Raw genomic sequence first — 27,780 nt, forward strand, 5'->3', positions numbered from 1 at the left:
TTGCTGTTGTCATAATCAACCCTGCCATCTGGTGTTTCAATTTCTGCAGTCCCAAATCCCCACACTGGCCCATAAGCTAATAGCAAAGTGTAAATTTGCCATGACATTTAAACTGGTGAACCATGGGTTCTCTTGCTTTGTAAGCCATAGTTCACTAAGCTAGTTCAGTTGTTCTTTATGAAACCGTTATCGTGCTGTGGACTTCATAACCAATTTTGAACGATATATTGAAAAATCACCCAGGTCTAGACATAAGAGCATTGAGGCTATCAGCATCATGATGTAACCCTCCTTGTAAAGGAAACCAATATGCTTTCTCACTGTCAGTGTTCCCAACTGTTCTTTTCCGGACACTAAAGAGAAATTATTTGTGAAGTGTTTACTTGTCCTATGTCAGATTTTCACAATTGCCCAAATTATTTTGATATCTTTCTGCAAACCCTTTTATCACTTGCTTGAATGGGCAAACAAGAATATATCTTTAAATTAAGTGATTTAAGATGCCGAAAACCTTAATATTTAATAATTTAGTAAACGATAAATCCTTGAAGACTCCACTCTGCTTCTTAACTATTATACAAGCTAGTATTAATAATTCATGGCTTAATAATGTACTTCGCTGAACTGATACTTTTCACCCGAAGAGGACAGCATTATAGTGGCAGGAAACCTGCAAGTGTGCTGTGTTTCTGAACATAGTCTGGCCCCCACAGTATTGTTGAGGATCTCTGAATCATGTTTTTCTGTTCAGTTTAAAATATCTCCAGAAACCTATTTGACACAATGAACCAAGAGATTTACAGCCGTTGTGCTAGTTTATTTTATTTTTGCACTGGTTTTCTTAGGTAAATTAACTGGGGTATTTTTTAAAATACTGTTTTTAGAAAATCCAAACACTACTTTTGTAATAACATGACTACATGTTATAATAAATACCTTGCATAATGAAAATATCTGAAGAAATGTTTTCTCGGTATAAAAGTATCTATTTCTCTTCAAATAATCTACAGCATTTATCAGGCAAATATATCCATTTTATCAGAGTGTACTCTAGGCTGTTCATCATTATGATAGTGCTTTTTATATTTTAAAAAACTTGTTGTGTAAGACTTTCTACTTATAGTTGAAAGAAGGTTCTTAGTTGCTTACTGAAATTGTAAATTCTTCAGTTGTGCAGACTGTTGTGGCAGGCACAGCTGAAACAAATGCTTATTGTTCAGGCTCTTAGAGGCACTCCTGACGTAATTATATAAATGCTAGTGGCCTAATGCATTTGTGTGCTTGGTTATACAGAAACTATGCATAAGTTCTTCATAAAAGTTGCAGCTTTGTAATAGAGAACGGTGACACTTCACATTGTGTGTTGCTGACAAATTGCTATATACAATGGTTGCCTAAATTATATTAATTTTACCACCACTAGAAAAACCAATACAACACAGGGTTGTGTATGTGCCATCATTCTTCAGGAATGCATAAAAAGTGCAGCTTGTGTATCAAATAGAATTCAGTTTCATGAGAAATAAAGCCCCACTCTAGCCCGTATGGTTACAAAGATATGCTTTGTAATATCAGTACTTCTGAAATTTCAGGGAAGGGAAGGGACTGAATAAGAGTGGAAGCAATGCTTTGTAGCTCCTTACTCCTTCACAATATTACCCAAAATAAAATTGATTATGGTCTGGGCTTCAAAACTCACCACTTGTAAGTGCCTCCCAATTCTCTGTAAAGTGCAAGGGTAGGGAGAGTTCAGGTCCCTTTTTCTCAACAATGCCTTAGCAAACACAAGTATCACAGTGGAAATGAAACGACCTAGCCCTTCCCACAAGCTTTGGAGAAGAGGCTGCTTTCACTGCACCTTCCCTTCTTTAAAACCCTGCTCACAGTGAAATCCAGCCCGCCTGCTCACCCAAGTCCTCTACATGTGACAGAAACAGTGTACCTGAGTATCTCTGAAATGTGTGTGTGGCACATTATTTCTATACAACCATTGCATAATATGTTCCACTTGCAAAGATTATGCATTTAGAATTGATTTGTCTGGGCAGAGTTCAGTTTATAAACAAACCATTCATTCAGTCTTGTCCACGTCCAAATTCTTAGTCCAGCTTGTATACCATACTAGGTTATTTGTAAGATAACAAAGTAGCTTTCGGTGTTGTTTGATTTCAACCATTTGAATATTTTCTCCTTTTTTCAGATAAAACTATTAAATTATGGAAAATCAGTGAACGAGATAAAAGAGCTGAAGGTTATAACTTGAAAGATGAAGATGGAAGACTTCGGGATCCATTTAGAATCACAGCACTACGGGTATTTTGTTACCTTTATTTAGAATTAACAAAATCTAAGCAATGTTACTAACTGTTGCATCACAGTTGTATCATGCAAAGTAGAAACTTGATTAGATACTTGATTTTTTTGAAAGCCATAGTCTGACTTGGTAAAATGAAGCTTCCTCTGTTCCTTTAATTCAAGACGTTTAACTCCCTTGAAATGTCTACAGTTAACCTAGTCATTTCAAAGACAATTTTATCTGTGTATTTAATACTGTTCTTTACTGGATGTTCTGGAACATTGTTAAGCTATTTGAAAACAGGAAAAGGTGATTCTACTTATGGTTGTATATCGGTTAAATTTGCACTTTTGGAAACTTGCACAATGTTATACCACTCTTGATTGTTTTTGAACGCTGAATACAGGCTGCTAGAGAGCCTTTTCGGCTTAATCTTTCACAGGCACAGAACAGTTTGACAGTCACCATTTAAAATATCAAGCTACTTTTGAAACAGTGATGTACAAAAGTTAGAAAGTGCCAAAAGTTAGAAAGCAAGATGTCAGAGGAATGTGAAAGGACTTGATACACATGTTGTTCTATAGGTCTGAGTCATGCAGTTTTACTTGGCATGCTAGTGCGTTTATGCCTTGTGTGTTGACACTTGAATTCTAATTTTTAGAATGGATTTGTGATCCCTGACTAGAGAAGGGTGTTGAGTTGATTGAGATCTGAAATAGTACACCATTAGAAATATCAAAATCTTCAAAAGTAGGGGGTCTATGGCTTGGCTTTTGAAAAACGGGGTCCACAGTACTTAACTAATTGGGAATCACTGATTTAGGGTATATTCAGAAGTAGTTCTGCTTGAGCAAAAGGCTACTTAGTACTATTTTGAATGCAATCCAATGCCAGATCATTCCAGCAACTTTTGTAACGTTAAAGATTTTGTAACTTTAAGATATTGTAGTGATTAGCCCTTTAAATAAATATTTTATGTAGTAGTGAACTTCTCTCCCTTTCTCTATTTTTAGGTGCCAATATTGAAACCCATGGACCTAATGGTAGAAGCAAGTCCCCGAAGGATATTTGCAAATGCACACACATATCACATAAACTCTATTTCAGTAAATAGTGATCATGAAACGTACCTTTCTGCAGATGACCTAAGAATCAACCTGTGGCATTTAGAAATCACAGACAGAAGTTTTAGTATCCTTTTTTATATTAGATACATAGGACTACTTAATGCTTAGTAGCTTCTTACAATAGGTATTACTGGCCTCAATCAATTGTTCTGAATATGATAAATCATCTGTTTTCTTTTGTTTAGTCTTTTAAGACAAGGGTAGGGAATCTCTGGTCCTCCCAGGTGCTGCTGGACTATAGTTGCCATCATCATTAGCCATGCTGGCTGAGGGTAATGGGCACTGAAGTTAAATAAAGTTTGGAGAGCCTACATGTTCTCCACACCTTTAGAATTTCATGAGTTTTGAGTTTGGAAGAGCAAAAAACTGCAAGGCATGTAAAAATGGTGGACTCTCTTTCCTTGGAGGTATTTAAACAGGTTGGATGGCCATATGTCATGGATGCTTTAGCTGAGATTCCTGCATTGCAGGGGGTTGGACTAGATGACCCTTGGGACCCTTCCAATTCTATGAAATGTCGGGGAGGGGGAGCATTCTTCGCAGCTGTCTTGTGCTGTCAAAATAATGAGCAGTAACAGTGCCTTGTAACTTCTTTCTGCCTTGAACTCTTATGACCCCCAGTAAACAATTCTTCTCTGGGTTTTGCATTTTTAAAAATAATATTTAACTCTCATATGCTAGAGTTCTCTGACCAAACTGTGGGAGGCAGTGGAAGACAGGAGTGCCTGGCGTGCTCTGGTCCGTGGGGTCACGAAGAGTCGGACACAACTAAACAACAACAAAATGCTAGAGTTCTGTTTGGCAACTATATTAAAGGGAGCCCCAGAGCAGTGACCAACATAGTGTCTGATAAGACCATAGCCAAATGATAGCTTTAAAATGTACAGTGCATTATTGTGTTTCTATCCCCTCCTAAAGGCCTGGACAAATTAAATTCAGTCTGAACATGGTCGGGAAAGCGGGTGCTTGATTCCCCCCACCCCCTTCCACCTTGAGTCCCAAATATGAGGTGCTGCTATGAGAAAGCTGTCTCTCATGTTCACATGCCCCGACTGTTGGTGGTGGTACTCTGAGAAGACCCTCTCCCCTCCACCCCTGTTGTAAACTGCAGGTTGTAGAGAATGGTGATCCTTCAATTGTATTTTAGATGATAAACTGAATGCTAGAAATGTCAATTCCAAATCTCCCTGTATTGCATACTTTGAAAGTTATATTTTGAGGAAAACAAATCTATATGAACCTATACAAACAAACTTTCAGACATTGTAGATATAAAGCCTGCTAACATGGAGGAACTTACAGAGGTGATAACGGCAGCAGAATTCCATCCTCATCATTGTAATGTGTTTGTCTACAGCAGTAGCAAAGGAACTATACGGCTCTGTGATATGCGTTCATCAGCTCTTTGTGATAGACATTCAAAATGTAAGTATTTTCTCAGTTTTCTTTACCACTTCTCAGAAAAAAACAGGTATGTTTTCTGTAAAGGACGCGGGTGGCTCTGTGGTTTAGACCACAGGGCTTGCCAATCAGAAGGTCAGCAGTTCAAATCCCCGTGACAGGGTGAGCTCCCATTGTTCAGTTCCTGCCAACCTAGCAGTTCAAAAGCATATCAAAATGCAAGTAGATAAATAGGTACTGCTCCGGCGGGAAGGTAAACGGCATTTCCGTGCGCTGCTCTGGTTCGCCAGAAGCAGCTTAGTCATGCTGGCCACATGACCTAGAAGCTGTCTGCGGACAAACACCAGTTTCTCAGCCTATAGAGCGAGATGAGCGCCGCAACCCCAGAGTCGTCCGCGACTGGACCTAACGGTCAGGGGTACCTTTACCTTTATGTTTTCTGTAAACTAATATTAAGTTCTGTTTATTGGTAGAGAACATCCCAATGTCTATCTGGGATCTCACCATTCCAATGGGCATAGAGTACATGGTGTCTTGATTTTTTAGGGCACATTTCAGCAACTCTTGTGGGGCAGAGGTTGGAAACCACTGATATGGCTAAGCCTTGGTTAACTAAAAATGTTAAAGTATTAACCCTAATAGTAAGCAGCTTTTCTGTCCACTTTCACAACTTTCAGTCTTTGAAGAACCTGAAGATCCCAGCAGCAGATCATTCTTTTCAGAAATAATTTCCTCAATATCGGATGTAAAATTCAGTCATAGTGGTCGATACATGATGACCAGAGACTACCTTTCAGTTAAAGTATGGGATCTCAATATGGAAAACAGGCCTGTAGAGACCTATCAGGTACAGTGTTTGTGTGTTATATTTTATAATAATAAAGATTTCTTCCCAAAATTGAACACGTTCTCATGCTCTTCAACACTTATATATTTTAAGGTTCATGAATATCTGCGAAGCAAACTTTGTTCACTGTATGAGAATGACTGCATCTTTGACAAGTTTGAGTGCTGCTGGAATGGTTCTGATAGGTAAGGCTGACTTGTGTAAGGAGACTCACTTAAATGCTTGCCTGAATTGAAAATTGATGGTGGTTTTAATTTAAGCAGAAGGAAAAGTGAGATCTATGATCCACACGGGCTGGTGAGCAGGGCGGGGGACAGCCTAAACTTCTACTTTAGCTTCCACAGTAGTTCTCGGTGCATCTATATTAGTTATGTCATTGTGTACTTAATAACTTGCTGTAGGTCATCCTCAAAGTATATGATGGGTAGCATGATAAAAAACAAATGTGCTGCCTTAGGAGGAAATATAAATTCAGTGATGGTACATTTGCTTTGTGTGGAAAAGAGAGGGGGAATTCCTGGGATCAGTCCTCGGTATCTCAGACGTCAAGCATGTGGCCTGGTTGCTGCCAGAAGAAAATTTTGTGTGTGAATTGAATGGTATCTTAGAGATGGTTGGCTGCTTGAAATATACTTTAGTGTGGAAGTGGACAACCTTTGTTCTGTTAAGAAGCATATGCCTTTGGGGGTAAAGTGTTGGGATCCACATGCCAACTGTGGGCCAAACGCCAAAGTGAGTGGGGCCCTCCTTTTTCCTGTCTTCCCACCCAGTGGGCTGCTAGTATAGAGACAGATTGCTCTTGCCAGTGGTCTGAACTGATCATTTGCTGCAAGAAGGTGTTGAAATGAGGTGAAGGACCGCACAAATTAAACCCCAAGGGCTTTAGGCGGCCCGCTGCTCAGTGTGTGGCACGATATAGCATAGATGCCACAACACACAAAGATTCAGCAATGCCTTCCTCCTGGTTAAGTGCATCTCCGCTGGGGAAAACCCCACCCTAATAACGAGAGCTGTTGCCAATCAATTGGTCTGGATAAGCTGCTTGTAAGAGACAGCTTCTTATTTACATGAAAAACATGATATACATAGGAAAATACTAATAAAATAGGAATGCCTCTCATGCCATTGTAACTATCCATTAAGGTCTGCAGGAGAGGCCCATCTTTTGTGCTTCCACCTCTAACTGAAGTTCAGGGAGCAGTGGCCTTCTTCAGCAGCACCTCATCTCTGGAATGACTGCCTCTCTAGAGGCAGGTCTGGTACTGACATCTGTTCCTTTTCATTGGTTAGAGAAGATGCACCCCTTCCCCCACTCTTAGGAGGAGTGAGAACTGTAAGGAGCCACAGCAGTTTGTTGCCTGCTGATGATCTTGCATATTTTAAGGAAATTTTAGACTGTTCCACTCACGTGTGTGTGGTTATTTTATTGATGTTTTGTTGTTATCTTTCCCTGAAACCCATTGATGAACAAACTAGTAACAACAAATAGATAGATAGATAGATAGATAGATAGATAGATAGATAGATAGATAGATGATAGATAGATAGTAAGGAAAAGGAAATTGCGACCCTCCTAAAATTGCAAGTAACTTGACATTACTTATCAGAAGTAACCGATGAATAAAAAGTTGTTATCTTCTCTTTTCCAATGCAGTGCTATTATGACTGGCTCATACAACAACTTCTTTAGGATGTTTGATCGAAACACACGGCGAGATATTACATTAGAGGCTTCAAGAGAAAGTAGCAAACCTCGTGCTATCTTAAAGCCCCGGAAAGTGTGCACAGGTGGCAAGAGAAAGAAGGATGAAATAAGTGTTGACAGTCTGGACTTCAATAAGAAGATCCTTCATACAGCATGGCACCCTGCAGAGAACATCATTGCTGTAGCTGCCACCAATAACTTGTATATATTCCAGGACAAAATTAATTAAAGACGGCTTATCTGAGGACAAAGTTGTCGTCTTGCATAGTTAAGCTCAGTTGTTTATCTGTCAGAGAGATGGCCTTGTCCTCCCAGTAAAGAACATTGATGCACTTATTTCCCTTTATAGGTAAAGGAGAGAAGCTGGCCTGGACTTGAGTTCATGGTGTATTTCTGCCTTCAGTGAGGGAGAACGTGGAATTGAATTTTTGTAAACGAAAAAAAGCCCACTAGAAGCAGAATTGATGGACAATACTCAATAAAGGCCAATATTCAAAACAAATGTATTTATTTAAGTCTGAGCCTTCCTTTCCAGTTGATAGACCAAAAATCTAACACCCAAGAAACAAATTGTCATAAAAATGTAATTTCTATCTCACGTGCTCTTTATCTGCTGTAATATTTGGGCTTTTCAAAACATATATTTGTGCTTTATGCCTGTAAACATTCTTTCTCTGGCCTTCATCTAAGCTTTAGGTGTTTCTACCTTTGAGCATATAGGTAAGTCTAGAGTTGGGTGTGTAGACAGGTTTTTCATGTATATTTACTCACCAACTGTATCTATAACCACACCTTCCGGTGTAAACCACTTAATAAAAATAACAAACTATAAAAAGTGTTTTTAAATCTGAAAGTATGTATTCAGTCTTTTTTATTGCATGTATTGAGATTGTGCAAAATAACTCTGACAGAAAGATTTGAAAATAGTTTGTCCCAAAAATATTAGGTTGTATCCAATGCTAGTCCTGCTCTGAACAGGCCCATTGAAATTAAGACATGTGACAAACAGGCTCATTAATCTCAATGGCTCTACTCTGAGTAGAACTTAATTGAATACTATCCATTTTTTGACAGTATAAGCAGTTTAAAGCAGTATCTACTGCTTCAAACACTAAACTGAATTTTTCTCTCCAGTTGTCATCACCTTAGCTTGTATTAGTTTTTTGTGTAAGAAAGGGGGGGCATCATAAGGTGCGTAGAAAAGACAAAGTGTAAAGTACTTGTTTAAAGTTATATACAGCCTTAAAGGAGCAAGATGGTCTTTTACATCAAAACCTTCAACAAATCACTGCTCTGGTTTAACAGTAAACATGCCTCAACATGTGAGAAGCATACCTTAATGTGCATTACTACTACTTCTTTTTTAACCTTTAGTCCTTTTTGTTCCATAGAGTACACTTTTAAAAAATATTACAACTGGGCATAAGCATATGCATACAAAACTTTCCACTGCAGTCCAAATGTGTATGTTTTTAAACTTGATTATGCCAAACAGGAGCACAACTTAAACATGTTTTAACTCTTACTCCAGGTCTATAACACCAGGAGATCAAGCTGTCTTGAGGCTGAATACTGATGTGAAAATATATTTATAGAATACTGAGTTTCCACTAGCAATAGGGGGCTGCAGAAAAGTTATGGGGTCTCTCTCGCTCCTAGAAGATACGTGATTAACTCCCAGTATTTCACTGTAAGCTTCTGTGGGAGAAAACTTGTACACACAAAAAGAGTGGGCACACTTTTAATAGCATCAAGTATCTTAAATACTAGCGCAAGTACTATCACTTGCTCCAGACTTCCTACTAAATGTGCCTATGAAATCCTCCTTAAAATTCAGGCCCTTTAAGCTTCCAGGGTGAAATACTTGTGTGTGGTTTACACTCGAATTTTAAAGAAATGAAGGTTTAATATGATTGCTAGAGTCCGATATGAATATGCAAGAGCAGCATGTCTCTGTTCCTACCCTATCAATTAACGTCCATAGAGTGCCACTCTTGTTCGCGATACAATAATAAATACTAATTTGGGGTTTCTAAAGATAAAGATTAAAAATCGTATACTGTATATCAGTTGTGACACTATTTGCAAATCTTGAAATGTGGAACGGTTAGGTCATTTAACCATTAGATTGACTTTGTTCCTTAAAATACATGAGGTAAATACAATGGGATTGTACATAATTGTTCAATTATTTTGACCAAAAAGTTTAATAAATTTTAAATGTTTACCTGCACTTGCTCTGTGTACTTTGAAACTTTTTCAATGTACTCTTCCTCCCTAAAATTGCATCTGAATTGTCCAAAGCACTATCTTTTGGTATGTTATTTTCACTGTACAAAGTAATCACCAGTAGCTGCTACATGAGAGTAGCTTACACCCCAAGATAGATGCCAGCCACACTTCTTTGCATAGATGTGACACGTCTACTGCTTTCTATAGCATTCTTTGGGCCTATTTAGGTGTATGCTGGAAGATGCTATGATTCCGTATTTCAGATTTTTAAAAATGTTTTCAATGCTTTTAATGCTAGACTGTTTGCATGTCCTCTTCCTACTCCCCTACTAAATCGTAGCAGTTAATTGTTTTGCAAAGCTGTTAGTTGAAATAGCTGAGAAACATGAAATGCTTCAAGGCGCTTGCTGTGACTAAGTCAGAGGTCTCTTGATGTAAGGGATAGCTTTGAATTGTGCATTTAATGTAAATGGGTTGGATTCTAAGTTTTTTCCTCAGTAAATGAAAGGGATTCTTTCATTCACAAAACAGAAACTCGAGAATCCAAGTCACTGTGTTATCCAGCCTATTTAATACTCAATATTGAACATCTTGAAATTGGAGTTAGACTCCATTTTCCTGGTTCCAATCATACTATCAGTCTTGCATGTATTTGGATTGCTTCGTATTATTAAAATGTGTGCTTATGTTTTTACAGCACCTTGAAAAGTATTGTTGATTCACAATGAAGATAGTCATTGTTCAGCTTTTTCAGCTTTTCTGTAACATCCTCCCATTTGAATGATAAAGCAGTTGTGATGAAATGTAGGAATATTTAGCTTTCGCAGTAGAATCAACTTAGTAATACTGCAATCAACTTTTTGACTCTTAATATTTAGGTCTGTGAGAGCTTTAATGCATAGGCAGTGCTGTACTATTTGACTTTGAGTTATGGTATAATTTCAGAGAATATAAACTCAGGCGTATTGTGAGGGCTTCCCTTCCTTTTGAAGCATCTGGATAATTACATTCAGATCTTACCATGAATATGCAGATGCTGTCTGGCTGGCTTATGAAGAGTCATTTAGGATGCTGGCAGCTGTGGATCCCAATTTGAACTGGGCCAGGAAGGAGCCTGAACTTTGGCTCCCAATTTATGACTACAGCCGGCTGCATTCAGGGTGAGAGGCCTGCTGACAGTCTGGCACACATTCCTTTCAAATCGGCTCTGTTTTGGTATCTACCAGTTTGGGTTTTGGAATTGATGATGGGTCACTGGAAAACGGGGGCATTTGTATCCTTACAATGGGCCGCTCAAGGGCCCTGGCTAATACTGTTTTGCAGAAGTGTGCTTGTTCACTTCCTTGCTTTTGTTTTGGTAGGTGCTTGGAGGGTACTGGTGCCCATTTGTGGCCACTGTTTGGTGTTTCTGGACCAATCACAGGGTGTGGCAAGATGCTCATGGAATCCAGTTTGGGCTTGGCGAAAGTGCATGCATGCAGTGGCTTGGGTAGGCATGGTATACAATGAAAGTACATTTTGCCAGCATTGTTCAACCCTCTCATATTTCGGTCATTTACCTGGGTGGAAACTTTTGCAGTTGCTGAAGGTCAGTGTTCAAGCCCATTTGGAATTCCGGGTCCTCTAACAGTGGTGGCCCAGGGCCTTGATTGTGTGGGCTGAAGCTCCCCCAAGGTGGGTTTGTCAGGATTATGGTGACCCCCAGCTATCTTAATTGGGCATGTCAGAAGATAAAAAGGGAAGCCCAGCAAGCCCTGGTTGCAATCCTGTGTGATACTATTCACCACTATGTTAAGATGGAACTTCGTGGCTGAATAGGCTCACTTCTCCAATATGAGTAACAATAAAAAAACAAAAATTAACAATATTTTTATTTAAAAAATTAAAAAATTGTCCAGTAGCACCTTAGAGACCAACCAAGTTTGTTCTGGGTATAAGCTTCCGTGTGCATGCACACTTCTTCAGATACACTGAAACAGAAGTCACCAGACCCTTATATATAGTGGGAGGGTGGGGTGGGGTTTTTCTCAGGAGGGTAGTAGGAGATGGGTGATTGACTCAATGGGTATGGTAAATCTGTTGACGACTGTTAACAGCTGCAATTATTCCTACAGGAAAAAGCAAGGGATAGTATGCAGATGATTAGCATATGTAATGAGACAGGAATCCAATATCTCTATTAAGACCAGGTCTCTCCATAGTTTTCAGTTTAGTGATAAGTTGTAATTCAGCAACTTCCTGCAGTGTGCTTTGGGCAACATAATTTGCTGCAGGTGGGAGAAGAGGGACTAAGTAGAGGCTTGTCCTTTTCTGTGGCGGGTACGTGTAGGACTTCTACAGATTAGGGTTTGGCAAGTGCCCTTGGTGAAAAGCAATTTGCCTTCTGTGGCCTCAGTAAACTCAGTATGGTTCCATTTAGGGTGGGTCTGGAAGACTTTTCTTACCACTTATGGGTGGAACTGACAGAAGGGTGGACCTAAAACCCACCCCCTTTCATGCGGCACGGTTGGCCTCGCCTGATCGGTTAGCAGTTTGGTTCCTCCACAGTTAACACTGCAGAAAATAGGAATAAAATCATGGCCCCATATTTCACCCCAACTTCACACATGTCAAACGCCTTTATTCACACAAAATAGGGTTCTTGGTCTCCCTAGACTTCCAACATGTTGACACACAGGGCTTGTAAAAGATGAATATAATTCAATATCCGGCTTGCTCGTTTTTAAATGCTAGAGTTCTGAGAACTTTTTTCTATAGAAAGGCATTTGGTTCCCAAATTCTATTGTACAAAGATTATTCTGCCTTTAGATAGCTATGTTCCATGCTAGTGACGACTGCACCGAAGTGCCTAACTTCCCCACCAGGGATGGGGAGTTTTTCTCTAGGCCACATGCCAATGGTAAGGGATGAAGCCCATGGCAATATTGCACTCTTTTCTCTGCTTCTCTGCTAGCAAGTCTGCCTTGCCTTTGGATTTTATTTTTGAAACGTTTGACAACTGAACATCCTTAGCAGCACCTCTTCCTCATTTCACACATCTTGACTACTGATAACACATAATTCAAAAGCAGTGAAATATTTACTCGCTTTATTGTTTTTGTATAGTAGCAATAAACTTGTAATATACATTCAGTGGAGTATTTCACAGCTTTTCGACTTTGTGAGTTGCCAGAAGATGAAGTTCTAGATGTTTTCCATTCATGTTGTGAAAGCCAAAACAGTACTATTCTAGCACGATAGTTGCACAAACTCCCACTAAATAAATGAGATTCGTATGCAGTACATACACAATGGCAACAAGCAGCTTCAATCAAGAATCCTTTTTTTTTACCGCCTATCTCCTTTTGCTAAATCAAAACAAAGCTACCAATTCATTTTATGTACAATGTCCAGTTTAAAAAGATGGGTTTCTTCTTTAAATGTGCCTTATCTACTCAAATTTGCAAAACAGTAAAGTAATGGTCTTTTGTGATTTTACTAAGGCCCAGAAATACACAGCATTGTCCCCATACTTTGTATTAATTCAACCCTTATTTTTTATTTGCAAATTGGGGGGTGGGGTGGGGTGGGGGTAAATAATCCAATAATTAAACCATTGCCAGCTGACATTAAGAATATCCCATTCATCCTGATTCAAATGTATAAATTAATATAAGAAGTCCAAATGGGTAACTGAACAAAATTAATGGATTTATTGTAAGCCATGCGTTCAGACACAGCAATTTATGGAGTTCCTAAGGAAGCAGTTCTGCATATTCACTCTAGCAGGAGAGAGCTTCGCATGTCTATATGCTTTTGTACTTGTGTGGCTGCTTTTTCCACTGATGGGCGTAGGTAAATCCTTGCAAGCAGGAAAGTTTCCATCAGTTAGAATACCCACCTATTAATAGTAAAATGGCTTAGAGTCATCTTTCCATATGGCGAAACAAAGGCACACCAGTGGCTCACCTCATTCATTTAATCAAGATATTTTCAGACTACTTACACAAGAGAATGACACCAAACTGGGAGAAGTTGTCAATGCTGCAGAAGACAGAATTGGGATTCAAGATGACCTTAACAGATTGGAGAAATGGGCCCAAACGAACAAAATTAATTTCAATAAGGACAAATGTAAGAATCGCCAGCCTCACAAATATAAGAGAACATGTGGCTTGCCATTGGTGCATGTGAAAAGGATCTAAGCTTAACAGTGATGCAGTAAGAAAATAGGCTAATGCTATTCTAGGCTATATCAACAGAGTATTGGAAAATATACTTGTCTTTGGAAGTGCTTGACTACCAAAATGCCTTGGTTGATCGTTGTAAATATTGTAGTACCATACACAAGCATCTATTTAACTCATAAGAATTTCCTGCAAAAACAACATTCCTTGCTGCTTTTCAATAAGGCTGTGATGACATTCAAAACTTATTTAACTGGTAAAATCACAAACAACTGGAGTTTTGTATTTAAAACCATTGTTGAACTTGCAAAGATTCAAGATGGCCAAAAGAAGTGTAAGTTGCAAATGTTTAGCATATGTTCATCCTTGTGTAAAACTTGATTTCAAATGGGCTAATTGCTAAAACCTGCACTGAAGCCTAGTGATAAGCTTGCACTAAGGCACATGTGCCTGTAAAAAGTTCATTAATGGGTAATTCTCAAGAAAATTGCTAAGACCAGATACCTCCGAGTATCAGACATGAAGGCTCAGGAGGTCTGCCATACTTAAATTGTGGCTGGCTAGATAGCTTACCTTAGCAAGGGTAATCATTGGATATACAGTGGTACCTCGGGTTACATACGCTTCAGGTTACAGACTCCGCTAACCCAGAAATAGTACCTTGGGTTAAGAACTTTGCTTCAGGATGAGACTAGAAATCGTGCTCTGGTGGCACAGCGGCAGCGGGAGGCCCCATTAGCTAAAGTGGTGCTTCAGGTTAAGTACGGACCTCCGGAACGAATTAAGTACTTAACCTGAGGTACCACTGTATGAAATTAATCATCACCATCATTCCAGAGGAACCTTCAGAATGGCTGTTGGACTCAAAGGAGCATGAAGGTTTTCCCCGAATTAAGTACGTAATCAGAGATACCACTGTATATACTCTGTATTGCAGGCTTACTTACCATACTACTTTTACTTCTGTTGCATATACATTTTCCTTTTTAAAACATAATGGAAAGATCCCATACTAAAACACACAAACCTGTATTTAGGATTTAGAGAGGTATCTTAAAGAAAATCACTAAACTGCTTCACAGACTCCAGCCTTTAGAAATGTAAGGCCATAATACTCTTGACCAAATACTCTTGCTATGCAAATCAAGTTGTACCAACAACAACCCAAACCAATTTCTTTTTTACAAAAGTGAAACAAGACTAACCGTTTAATCCCTTGCTACATAATTTTCAATATAGACATTTGGTTCACAAACACACAGTTCATTTAAAGACCTCTGTCAAAAATTTGATGACTTGAGCGACAAGAGGTTAGTTTACAAAGGAGTCATTTGGTGTTGGTTTTCAATCTTTCCCTCTACAATTAGAAAAAGCCCCAAGAGCACACAACATTTAGGGACCAAAACATACATAGCTGTGCCACTTCTGCACACACAGGAGTTCCTTTTCGTTCACCATTTTGCATGTCTGGATGTATGTAGTCATGGTTTTTGTAGGAGATGAAGATTTGTTCCCATCTTACAACGAACTGGTGCTGTAAGCTGTAGTTGTCAACCGTCTTCCGATATAAATCCTGAGACCAACAAAAAGACAGCCAGTAACTGCTCTGCTTAATTTTGAAAGACGAAAGATGGTAGGGAAACCCCTTTCCCTCTTACTTTGACTACTCACTGTGCTATAAAATTGGTGGGAATCTGATACCACAAAGGATCCAGCCTTCTAAGCAGCTAAGAATTGGCTGGGAAAGGTTAAGCCAGGGGTAGTCAACCTTTTTATACCTACCACCCACTAATGCATCTTTCTTGATGGTAAATTTTTCTTATCGCCCACCAGTGCTCGATGGAAGGAGGATTCAGCTTGTGCCATAGAACCCCCTACCACCCACCCAGAATCCTGAAACACCCCCTAGTGGGCAACAGGGACCAGGCTGACAACCCCTGGGTGAACCGAAGAAAGGAAAGCTTCCCATCCTATCACACCTGGAGGGTTAGAGGGGCCTGCTGAACCCTGTGGGATAGGGGGCTGGAAGCACATTTTCCTCACACACTTCCTGATGGTGGGAACCTTATCCTTTTTCTAGGCAGTTTCAAGGAAGCCTTTAAAAGCTTGGAAAACTTAGCTCCATCTGGGTCGTGTCCATGTGAGCAAGTAATAGTTGTAAGCTTACTTGCACAGCTGAAATAGCCTCCATTGGATGTCTGTTTCCAATGGATTGCATCCAGTGCTCCTGTGCCTACTCGTATAGCAGATTTCTGCTTATAGAACAGAACTTCCTCTCGTTGGCCTCCCTTCCACCCGGCACCCTCAAAATCTGCTCCGGGAGGTTTGGGGGAGTGCAAGAAAAAATGGGGAGGTTTTGATGCATGAGTGGAACTCCAGATGCACATCGCTGGACATCACTCAATACCTTGCACACATCTCTACGCCACTCGCATTAGATGACAAAATGCGAAATATCGAGGCACTGAAAAAACAAACTTGGGGGTGGGGGTAAAATCTGGTCCACTTCAAGGATCAGAGGCAAAGCTACTACAAAGTCAGATTTCATGTTTTATGGCTGTGATAAAATGTCATGGCTGCCACCAATCTGGGATGAAGGAGATGGCATTCCATTGCTGCCATTCACTCAGCAGTAATTACAATTCTGCACATTCTAATATCTGAAAACTGATCATCACCCTATATCTTTATAGCACATCACTTTAAAAAAAGGAAGAGATTTTACCCCATTTTGTTTTATAATACCGGTGTCTACCATAAACCTCAAACATCACCCCAAAGGCTTATTGAATGATTCCCTGAATGCAGATTCTGTCCATGTAACCATATTTGATCATGATGGGTAAATTACATTTTGATGGAGTTTTCACTGCAAGTTATCTTGTAGATCAGGAATGGGGAGCCTGTCTTCCAGATGCTGGACTACAAAAGACCCATCCAGCATGGTCACAGTAATGGGATTTGTAGTTCAGCAAAATCAGGTTCCTCATCCCTGCCGTGGATCAAAACATTTTGAAGTGGGCCAAAGCGTAGTGAGTCTAGTTTTTCAACTATAAAGCCATCTCTGTGCCTTAAAAAAAAATGAGCACTGTATTTCTGCGTTACTCTTTCTTCGTGTAAATTAGTCGACACATAAGTTTCTGGGAGAAGCACACTAGACATCTGGTCCCCTACAATCTCCACAGTGAATTGACTGAAGGACTCCTTACCCTAATCCAATGGCAAGCAGATGGGAAAGCAACAGAGATGGCAGAAAAACCTTCAAAAATTCCGCAGAGAAGATGCCCCCTTTCTTCATCACGCTCGTGTTTCTCATGCTGAGGGTGGCAGTGCGCTTGGGGTGTTTAAACAGAAATTCCCTAGTTTGTGACGAGAAAAGAAAGAAAGAATCCAATCTGTAAAGGTCTGTCACCATATACTGTACATACCAGCGGGAATCAAGGCAGCTTCTGTCACACTTACTTGGGTGGAATGTTTTCAGGCCTGCTGGACCAGTCCCACATCCAGTCAGAATTTTTCTTCAAAAGCTGTTCAACTTCTTTCCTTCTTTCCTGAAAATCTTCCTCAGACTAAAAGAAGGAGAGATATAATCAATTGGCTTGGATGTTATTTCTAAAGTGAGGGGGGGGGGACACCTATTCAGCTTCTTTGGCCATTTCTGCAGGTTCCCCATCCCCGCACCAGACCATTCAATGGCTTGGAAAAGCCATCTGGCAATCTTCAGAAAAGGCCCGGCTTTACCTGAGAGCTATTCTTTTCTCCGCTGCCACGGCTCTCGACTTCAGAAGCTCTGTGAATGTCCTGAGGCGTCTGGGATCGAGGAGGACTTGGTAAAGAGAAGTTACAGGGCATTAACCCGCACAGAACAAGGTTTCTAGATTTCGTTGCTTTAGCTGCAGGACCAAGGCAGTTCAGATTGAGATGCCACAACTCAGCCACTAAGCTCACTGGGTGACTTGGAGCCAGCCACCATCTCTCAGCCTAACCAACTTCACAGGGTTGTTGAGACGACAAAACATGCGGGTGGGTGTGCCTTTGTGAAGAACCATGCCTTCTGAGCTACTTGGAAGATTAAAATGGAGGAAATAAATACTCTCAAGATAAGCATAGAAGAAGAATGCTGAAGTTCTGGGAGTGCATACCCTCCAACATTCCTCATTTCTCACTCCCCGCCAACTGACCCTCCTTGAGCCCCCATTTTGTGCGTCCCCACCCCCGCAAAGCATTTCCTATCAGACGATGGGCAAGTGTCACCATCACTACATCAACAGTACCCTAATCGCTTGTTTTCCATTTCGGGGCTAACAAAACACGGGCCACAGTAGCAGCATACATAAATAACCTTTTCTGACACCTGGGAATTTCAGTCTGAATTATCCGCAACAGAAAGGACTCTGGGGTTTTTAGGAAAGTACTTAAAAAAAATAATTCAATTCATTATGGATCATTTCCCAATTGTCTTTTACTCTTATACAAGTCCGTAAATAGAGACATTCTAGGATCAAATCAAAAGGGACACGGGTGGCGCTGTGGGTTAAACCACAGAGCCTAGGACTTTCCGATCAGAAGGTCGGCAGTTCGAATCCCCACAACGGAGTGAGCTCCCGTTGCTCGGTCCCTGCTCCTGCCAACCTAGCAGTTCGAAAGCACGTCAAAGTGCAAGTAGATAAATAGGTACTGCTCCAGTGGGAAGGTAAACGGCGTTTCCGTGCTCTGCTCTGGTTCGCCAGAAGCAGCTTAGTCATGCTGGCCACATGACCCGGAAGCTGTATGCCGACTCCCTCGGCCAATAAAACGAGATGAGCACCGCAACCCCAGAGTCGTCTGTGACTGGACCTAATGGTCAGGGGTCCCTTTACCTTTACCTTTAGGGTCAAATCAGAAGCTGAGGCAGCTTTCATAATACCCAGACTATCCCTGGAAAATGGGGACACTTGGAAGGTATGGGAGTGGCCTCAGCTCTTATCCAGAGACCCTGATTGGATCAGGGCCACTTACATCATCTCACAGATCTGCCAGCCTCTTAAGACTACATGCAAATAAATAGGAGAGTGTATCCTTTGAAAAGAGCAAGTGCTATCTCTTTTGTTGTACCTGTCACAATGGGAGCTCTCTCGTGAGCTGCTTCTTCCAGACTCATGCTGGGCATCTAGAAGGATTTTCTCCATGTCGCCATTGTGAATAGAAATCGAGGCTGGGCCTTGCTCCTGGCTTGTTGCGTGGGCACCGTTACCATTCCCGTTGCTGGAAAAGTGCAGCTCCACCCAGGAACCTGTTCGCCATATGTTCAGAAACAAAACAAAAGCCACACAATTGCATATTGGGAAGCCTTCAAGCAGTTTCATTTGCCGGCATTCTGTTCCAAGCCTGGCTTAATGGCCTCCTTCTTGCATTCCAGGAAATGAGCAGAGTATTGCCTGTTAATAATAAATCTCTGCTCTAATAGGATCCTGCAATGATGAAGCCTTTTCAGTCACCATCAGAGCACAGGAGTTAGGTCTTCACCCTATGCTGCCTCAACACCAGCACCACACTTGATGGTCCTTTGGAAGATCACCTAGTTCCCACAACAGAAGACCCTACTGTGTATGAAATCTGCAAAAAAGCATGTGCAGATTAGGGACGTCAGATGAACCAGTCAGAAATGGGCTATCAAATACGCTGACCTATTTTGATTTACTTTGTTTCCCGGAGGCGTACAAGAGGACCTCCAAGGGGGAAAATGATCCACAGGTGCAAAGTGTGAGTAGGATTCTTAGTAGCAGAAAATGCATTCAGTATTCCAAACATGGTAGTGATACTTGGCTTGGAATCTGGATTAACAAACAGACTCTATTTCCTTTTTCCTTTTTAAGCATTGCAAGTCCCGGGCTGCTTTATACATTAATGGGTTGTCTTTCCATCCAGCCACAGTGCTGGGAAAAGCACAATTTTAATTCAGCTAGATATTGACAAATATAAGGCTCCATGCACACATTATATTCTACATTCAATGCACACCAGGATATTGGGGGAGGGGGTTCCCTCTACCTAGCTGGCACACAATATGGACCTATTACATATTTCATGCCCCTGAAAAGCACTTTCCCACAAACTGACTTCATTCCAAAAATAAAAGCTGAATTGATTCTGCATTACCCAGCAGAGCGTCCATTTGAAAATGGATGAAGGCAGCTGCCCAAGGACGTTGTGGGCCGGCATATACCAAGACCACAATCGCCACTTCCTTCTTCACCTGAGGCATAGGCAGGGCAGAAAAGGCATAGCTAATCTAACCAAGGGGAGGGTTTTCAAGTCCGTAGGACGTAACCACACCCACTCTTATGGAGGGCAGGATGCAGAAACAATCTAGATGGAAAGCAGCCTGTTCAAGACAAGTATTTGTGGTTCTTTATTGAGCAAAACTACCGTACTTCATTGCACCACAAATGAAATATGGGTGTCCATAGCTTAAGAACAGTATGTGAGAAATTGCCACTTTTTTCCTGTGGAAGAAACAGCATCCGAATACTGCATGTCTCCAATCCCTACCATAAACGCTGGTTTTTAAAATTAAATGTGGATATGGGGGCTGAGACTAATTATACAGCATTTTGAATCTTTCTGTTCAGATTCAGTAAGTCTTTATTATGCACAATAAAGGCATCTTACAAATCAGTTCATTGTCCTTCTCTGTGGCGTGCTTCTGGGGACTAAAATCCCCAGGATACTTAGTAGCAGGAGAAGGAAGGAAGTTTAAAAAAGGGGAGGGGGAACCAGCACAAGCAACATGTCAAACAACCGCAGGCAACCCTGTTGCCAGATTGAAGCTATAAATAGCCTACAGATTATATATTATACCACCTACTACATAATATCTCCTGAGCAAACAAGTCCTTCTGGGTCACTTTGAAAAATAAACAGTCCCTGGGAATTGTGAAATACCCTCTTTCAAAACAAAAGTTATAAAAGGCACCAACAGTTTTCAGTCACATGGCATGAACAGACAGCTGCCAGCCTGTGCTTCTGCCTGCTAGGTCTTGAAGCTTTCCCAAGCAACAGAATCCCATTCTGTGAGGGAAGCTGCACCAGTTGAATTTCTACCGCAGAAAGAGGGGAAGAGAAGCCAGCTAACAGAACTCTGAAGAGAAGCACAAGGTGGCAGTCAGATTTGATATCGTGGTCATTAATGTATTAATTGCCTTCTACGCAACACTCCCAAGGTGATGTACCATAAAAACAATTTTAAAAACACACACACAAACAGTAAACACATTTAAAACAAAACTGACACCATACAAAACAGACACAGCAAAGACTCATTTTTCCAGCTTGGAAAGTGCAGATAGTTGCTGCCTGCCGTAAAGCAACAGGAATGCTATTTCACAGAAGAGGACAGCCCCACTAAAAGTCTCCTGTGAGTAACTATGGAGCAGGCTTCTGAAAAATCTGGAACTTGCAGGAGAAGTTCTTCCACAGATTGTGGGAAATAAGCTGAAGTAGAGTTTGGAAAAGACTACAAACTACAACTTATTTTCTCCTTGTTTTGTATTTCAGAAAAAGACAACTACAACCCAGCAAGAATTCTGCCAGTGTACCCTATACATTCAAAATACCAGGCAAGAAAATAAAATTTAAAAAGAAATCTAAAAGTATGGCTGATGGTGCAGTGGGATGTTTCACATACTGTGCAAGTTTTACATTTACAGCCGCTAGTTTGATTTCACTTCCCTTAAGTTTTTTTGTGTGTGTTTTTTGGGAGGATAGGGCATATGCATCAGCTCTAGTCACTACAGTGTAGGTGGGGCAGACCTATATGAATGTATTAAGATCACAATGGTACAGACTGGAAGATTTTTGCTTCCTACATAATTATTTTTGCAGCGCTACATCTAGGGAGCTCATATGCATTTTGTATATCACAGTCCTCAGCACATTTAACTCTGCATGTTAACTGCACATACATGAAATCACATGCTTCGCAAGAATCAGGTGCTGTGTAGCTAAAATCATTTCAGGCTTGGTAGAAAGTTGACTCTATATAATAATAATATTAATAATAATAATAATAATAATGTTTATTCTTTATACCCCACCAATCTGGCTGGGTTTCCCCAGCCACTCTGGGCGGCTTCCAACAAAAGATTAAAATACAATAATCCATCAAATATTAAAAGCTTCCCTAAACAGTGCAACAACAATAATAATATAAATCAATACCAGCACATCCGCTTTGCAACGGACTTCATATTTAGCAATACACCCTGGTACTGTTATTATTACTTAATGATCCAATTACTGGTACGATCTACATCCCACTGAAGTCAACAGGGAAATTCTTTTATGTTACAATCTACCTTCAGGTTTCTCATTGTATGTTGGTAATAAAACCCAGGACTGCAGCTCCTTGAACAAGCACTGTATGTCAATAATTTCCGAAGGCCAATTATTTACAGCCACAAACGTTGCACAAAGTTCTGAGTAAAGGGCCTATGAGTCATGCAGACAAAGGTGTCATGAGCACAGATGGGAGAGAGCAGGGATGACTCTCGCAACAATAAAAAAAAGTGCCCTGGATCTGCCCGCTCTGCACTTCGAAGGCCTTGAGCTACACAGCCCTGTGTCTGAAGAATACTTGCCCTCCTGGTTGGCACTTCAGCTGGCCAGGAGCATTACACGGCCGGTGCGAGGCGAAGGAGGAGAAGCAGTAGCAGCCGCCCATTTCCAAATCTTAGAGAGAAGTCAAGTTATCGACAGCCCCACCAAACCGAGAGGGCCTTGGCCAGAAAACGGGGGCAAGCTTTCCCCCTGGCATTTCGCCATCCCATCCGTCTGCTTCTCCTACCAGTGCCATTTCCCCACGAATTTCAGAATCGCAACCACCGTTAGGGGAAGGGGAGGAAAGAAAAACAAAGCAAGAGTGACTTGGGGAAATCTCTGGGGTTCAGAAACCAGGCGATCAGGAATGCCCAATATCTCTGCCTCTGATCAGCCAAGAATAAGAGCCCCTCTCTCTCCCTCCCTCCCCCCAGTAAGACTTCTCCCAGTAGAGGCCCAATGGTAAAGGGGGCCCTTAAGGATCATACTGATCTCATGACAAGGAGGCCGATCCCTTACCCTGCAAGTTCTCCTCTTGCACCCCCAGCCCCTCGCTCGACGACATGGCTCCTGGGAAAGAAGCGCGTCTATTTTGGAGTCTCTCTCTCTCGGCTGCTCTCTTCCCGCTGACGCCGCTGACAGTAGCAGCTGCTGCCTGCTTCGGGAGCCAGCCGCGCACGCCCAGCTGATCGACCCCAGGGAGAGATCCCGTCTGTTATTGTTATTGTTGCTGCCGCAGGTTCGAGGGAAGGTGACGTCGAGGGAGAACGAGCGGCCCGGATTGGCTGGCAGGCCAGATCTTCGCCACGCCTCCTCCTCCTCCTCTGGCTGGCGATGTTTGCAGTCAGCTGGCTGCAAAAAGCGAGCAGGGGAAGAAGCGCAAAGAGAGCAAGCGTGGAATCGGGAGGTATGTAAATAGCAACCCTTGCAGTGATCGCAGTATTTTGCGAGGTTCCCTAGCAAGGCGGCTCAGCTGTTCCCCGCCCCCCCCCCCCAACAAGCCTGCTATGCTCGCGCAATGGAATTGTTGTTGTTGTTGTTATCCAGAGCACTTTAACGCAGGATTTAAACCCACGAAGAGACCCTGCCCACCGGACCATCAACTGCATTGCACGCTCCGGATTGGCTGGAGTGGGTGGCAGAAGGTAACCCATCCCGTATTGGTCGCTGAGCGTGGCTGGTCTTCTCTCTGATTGGGTGAGGAGCGGGGTGGGGTGGGGACCTCCAGGAGGATCCCGTCGCCACGCAGCCTCCTAGTTAATCTTTAGATGAACGATTGTGACCTCCTGTTCCAGCATCGTCTCGTGCAGCCCTTAAACTCGTGCGCTTGCTAGGCAACTTGTTGACCTGTCCAGCTTGGTCGTCTGGGAACATTAACCCCTTGCTAGCTGCAAAGGCTCTTTCGCTTCCTGCGCTGTTATCTATCACTTTCCTGGTGCGCAAAAAAAATGTTCTGTTAAGCTTTCGCAAGCAAATGTCTCCTGAAAGCTCCTTTACCCCACTAGCCTATTTGATAATCTCCCTGTTGCCTAAACTACGCCACTTCTGTTTCCTAGGCCCAGGGTAGCTGTGTAGAGCAATAAAACTCCACAGGCTATTCTGAAATCTGCGAAGAACCTAGAAAGCTGTCTCATACCTTGTCAGAGCATAAATCCATCCAGTGCAGTATTATCTACGCTGCTCTCCAGAGTTTGAGACTGGGGACATTAGGGATTGAATCTGGACTTTTGCACACAAGTGAGATGTTCTACCACAGAGCTTGGGCCCTTCCCCAGAGGTCAGTCAGCATATCAGCCGATACATGGCACATAGTGGCATTCCACCCACCTCTTGGAAATGCTTCTTCTCTGAAACCTTGTGTTGATTTCGCCTGCTTAAGAAAATGCTTTCTGAGAAATATGCCCAAGAGCCAGAATGTTCCTAAGCATGGCATCTTCAAGGTTACAGCTTCTGCTTCACCGGCCTCTCCCATCTGAGAGCAAGAGCATCGGGGGATGGGTATAGCCATGTGGAAGCTCCGTCAGATGAACAAAGTGCAGTTTACCATGTTGCAGGAATTTATGTATAGGTTGGGGAGGGGGTTGCTCCTCCAGATATCATGCACATGCAGCACACTACCAAAATCAGCACAATCACTTTTGTGACTTTTGTGATTTGTCCCCACAAAACACTTCATCATAATTTCTTCCTATCTATTCAAAGGGCCTTTGCTGCAGGATACCAAATGTAAGAATTCACTGATAAATGTATGTATGTACTGGCTCACTGGGAAAACTTCAGAAATTCATATAGACGTGAGCTCAGCTATTCAGCAGCCCCTCTGCCTGAGTGATAATTCCTGGCATCCTGATACCTGAGTGCCAGACAGGTAGCCATTCCAGAAATAACAAACCCAGATGAAGACAAAAGGGTGTGATTAACTTAGCTGGGAAACAGGGAAATGTAAATATCTCTTTTGTTACACTTGATGGGTGTTTGATGGAAGGCAACCATGATGTATTAGTGATGTAGTTGGGGGGGGGGATGTAACATGGGGATTAGCAACTAATAAAAGTTTGGATGCTCTTTTGTTCGGGGCTTCCATCTTGTTTCACCTTGTGGCAGGTGGAAGTCCTGTCACGACAGTCTTCAATAAAGACCAAGTCTACTCGCTGCTGTTTTGCTCTGGTACTCCTGGCTGGTGTCCTTGTTTTTTTGTCCAAGGGAGCCCTCAGATTTCTCCGTTAACAACCATTTCCAAAAATAGGCTGAGCCAGCATGCAGGTATGTTTTCACCTTGACGCAGATCAAAACATCCATAAATGGGTCCACATAACTCCATGCCCTCCAAGGTGTCTCTGATGAACATAGAGACATCCTAAGGAAAAGTGGGACATTCCAAGATCAAATCAGAAACTGAGACGGCTTCTGTAAATCTGGGACTGTCCCTGGAAAATAGGGACACTGATGCTTTGCCCCCCACCCACTTTGACTTCACCCACCCCTGCTGGTATGTGTTTCTCAACCACTTTCTCCTGAAGGAATGCAGTCCCTCAACTGCCCAAAAGATTGTCCACCTCAGCTATGAGGTGAGACAGAGAGTCCAAGAACTTTGTGCAGGGATCAATGTGAGCATGGGTTTGTACCCGGCATTCCCACTTCCAGATCCAGGAGTCTGTCGGCTGGACTACTTTGGCACCCACCAGTGTATCTCAACTAGCAGTGTATAACTTGAGAACAAAAAAGACACCGAGATACCGTAACTCAGGTGGTGCCCTGTGGTAAACTCTGCTTTGTTGGTATAATCCCTTCATCTTTATGCTAGTCACTGATAACTTTTCTCCAAAGAGATTCCTCTCTGGAAGTTCAGTGGCCTGATCAGGGAACTCTATATAGAAATCCTGTCAGCTGCGGTGTTGATGGTTTTCAGTTGGTTCTTAGCACAGATGAGTGAGTCATAGACTGTACTCAGTAACCTTGAAGGTTTTCACAATAGGCTTCGCAGCCAACCACAGAAGCAATAGGGAGGGAAGTTGGCCCATCTCTTCAGGAATTGAAAATAACTGGAGAGTAAACTAGGGTAATCCATGCTTGTTCTGGGGAAAACCTTCATGTGGTGCAATGCTCCTTTGAGTCCAACAGCCATTCTGAAGGTTCCTCTGGAATGATGATGATGATTAATTTCATACTGCTTTATATTGACGCGGGTGGCGCTGTGGGTTAATGCCTCAGCGCCTAGGACTTGCTGATCAAAAGGTCGGCGGTTCGAATCCCCGCAGCGGGGTGCGCTCCTGTCGTTCGGTCCCAGCTCCTGCCAACCTAGCAGTTCGAAAGCACCTTCGGGTGCAAGTAGATAAATAGGGACCGCTTACCAGCGGGAAGGTAAACGGTGTTCCGTGTGCTGCGCTGGCTCGCCAGATGCAGCTTGTCACGCTGGCCACGTGACCCGGAAGTGTCTGCGGACAGCGCTGGCTCCCGGCCTATAGAGTGAGATGGGCGCACAACCCTAGAGTCTGTCAAGACTGGCCCGTACGGGCAGGGGTACCTTTTTATATTTTTAAGAGGAAAAAATCACAACACATAAAAAAATCGAACAAAACAATCCAGAATAAAACATGACTGAAGAAAGTCAAATATAAAGTATACTTTCAAAGCAACAAAATTAACAGGAAACTAAAATATTATGTTAAAGGTTTCAAAATAATGCATTACAAAGGAGGTCAATTACAGAATGCACATTAACATAGCAATAAGTTAACAAAAAGAAATCTTAAAACATTTCAGAATAAAACACTTCTAAAGGAAGTAAAATATAAACTGCACATTTAAAACAATATAATAATAATAAAATAATAAAACTGCATAATTAATAGCCAAGTCAGTGTCAAATGTGGGTAGAACAGCCCTGACGAAATATTCCATGGACCCATCTTATTTTGATGGTTGCAAGTTGTTTTAAATTGTTTCTATTTTTTTTAATGCTGTAACCTGCCACCAGATCTTAGGGTGAAGTGTGGGTTGTAAATAAATTATAATAGTTATTAATTATATTAATAATAATGCTGAGAACAGGAACAGGCACCCTGTGGCTCTCCGGATGGTGTTAGACTTCAACTTTGATCACCCCATAAAGCAATATATATATTTAAAAATTACTATTTTATTTTTATGAATGTATTTTTAACAGCAGCAGCAACAATAGATAACTAGCATAGCCCATCAACATTTAGAAAGCCCCACAGGCTTCCCATCACTGGCTTTGAATAACCCCCAGTAACCTAAACAACCACAACTGCCTGACTCAGAGTAAGGCAAGCTTCCTTTGTTCCTACTTCTTGGGGGAAACAGCATCAACATGAAATGAAATGCACTTCCCTAATAGGTTGTAATAAAGTGTCTTCTAGGCTGACTCCATTTAGCCTGCCTCATTTGTATGTGTGCTCTCTGGTTCAGGCCAATGGGGAGCACATGATTTCCCCCAAAGCATCCTGGGAATTGTAGTTCCTCCCTCACGGAGCCACAATTCTAAGCACCCTTCATATACCACAGTTCCCAAGATTCTTTGGGAGATGTTATACAGTGGTACCCCGCAAGACGAATGCCTCGCAAGACGGAAAACCCGCAAGACGAAAGGGTTTTCTGTTTCGGAGGCGCTTCGCAAGACGAATTTCCCTATGGGCTTGCTTCGCAAGACGAAAGCCCATAGGGAAATCTCCGGGGACCTGTTTTAAATTGCTGGCGGTCGGGAGCAAAGACTTTCGCCCACAGCTGGCCTTCAGAAGAGGTCCTGGACCTCTTCTGAAGGCCAGCGGGGGGCAAAAGTCTTTGCTCCCCCCCGCCTGCCTTCCCGGGACAGCGGAGACTTCTCCACTGCCCCGGGCGATCTTAAAATGCTGGCGGGCGGGAGCGAAGCATTCGCTGCCGACCCCCAGCATTTTAAAATCTCCCCG

At 42.0% G+C, this 27,780-nt stretch overlaps 2 protein-coding genes and 1 long non-coding RNA gene across 5 annotated transcripts in view; 2 read left to right on the forward strand and 1 right to left on the reverse strand.

Moving 5' to 3' along the window:
- PPP2R2D (protein phosphatase 2 regulatory subunit Bdelta) overlaps positions 1–9,609 on the forward strand; it is a 29,617-nt gene extending 20,008 nt beyond the window's left edge. For 2 of the 3 annotated variants that reach the window (XM_028729898.2, XM_028729899.2), the window contains 6 exons: positions 2,201–2,313; positions 3,310–3,487; positions 4,684–4,848; positions 5,502–5,671; positions 5,765–5,856; positions 7,326–9,609. In XM_028729898.2, coding sequence (XP_028585731.1) covers positions 2,201–2,313; positions 3,310–3,487; positions 4,684–4,848; positions 5,502–5,671; positions 5,765–5,856; positions 7,326–7,605 — 998 coding nt within the window. In that variant the 3' untranslated portion in view covers positions 7,606–9,609. The remainder of the gene's footprint in view (positions 1–2,200; positions 2,314–3,309; positions 3,488–4,683; positions 4,849–5,501; positions 5,672–5,764; positions 5,857–7,325) is intronic. The other variant, XM_028729900.2, reaches the window with a different exon arrangement.
- Positions 9,610–12,679: 3,070 nt separating this feature from the next.
- Positions 12,680–23,070, reverse strand: BNIP3 (BCL2 interacting protein 3). The gene is made up of 6 exons (XM_028729897.2): positions 22,871–23,070; positions 18,869–19,046; positions 17,516–17,600; positions 17,237–17,343; positions 16,984–17,133; positions 12,680–15,347 (listed from the first exon to the last, which is right to left on the reverse strand). The coding sequence occupies exons 1-6, from the start codon at positions 22,914–22,916 to the stop codon at positions 15,293–15,295; spliced, it is 621 nt and encodes a 206-aa protein (XP_028585730.2). The 5' UTR covers positions 22,917–23,070; the 3' UTR covers positions 12,680–15,292.
- Positions 23,071–23,121: 51 nt separating this feature from the next.
- On the forward strand, positions 23,122–27,578 carry LOC144328015 (uncharacterized). The gene is made up of 3 exons (XR_013393227.1): positions 23,122–23,258; positions 23,401–23,496; positions 23,908–27,578. It is a non-coding gene; the product is annotated as an uncharacterized LOC144328015 (long non-coding RNA).
- Positions 27,579–27,780: the final 202 nt, after the last annotated feature.

The sequence above is a fragment of the Podarcis muralis genome, chromosome 6 (genome assembly GCF_964188315.1).
Source record: "Podarcis muralis chromosome 6, rPodMur119.hap1.1, whole genome shotgun sequence".
NCBI lineage: Eukaryota > Metazoa > Chordata > Lepidosauria > Squamata > Lacertidae > Podarcis > Podarcis muralis.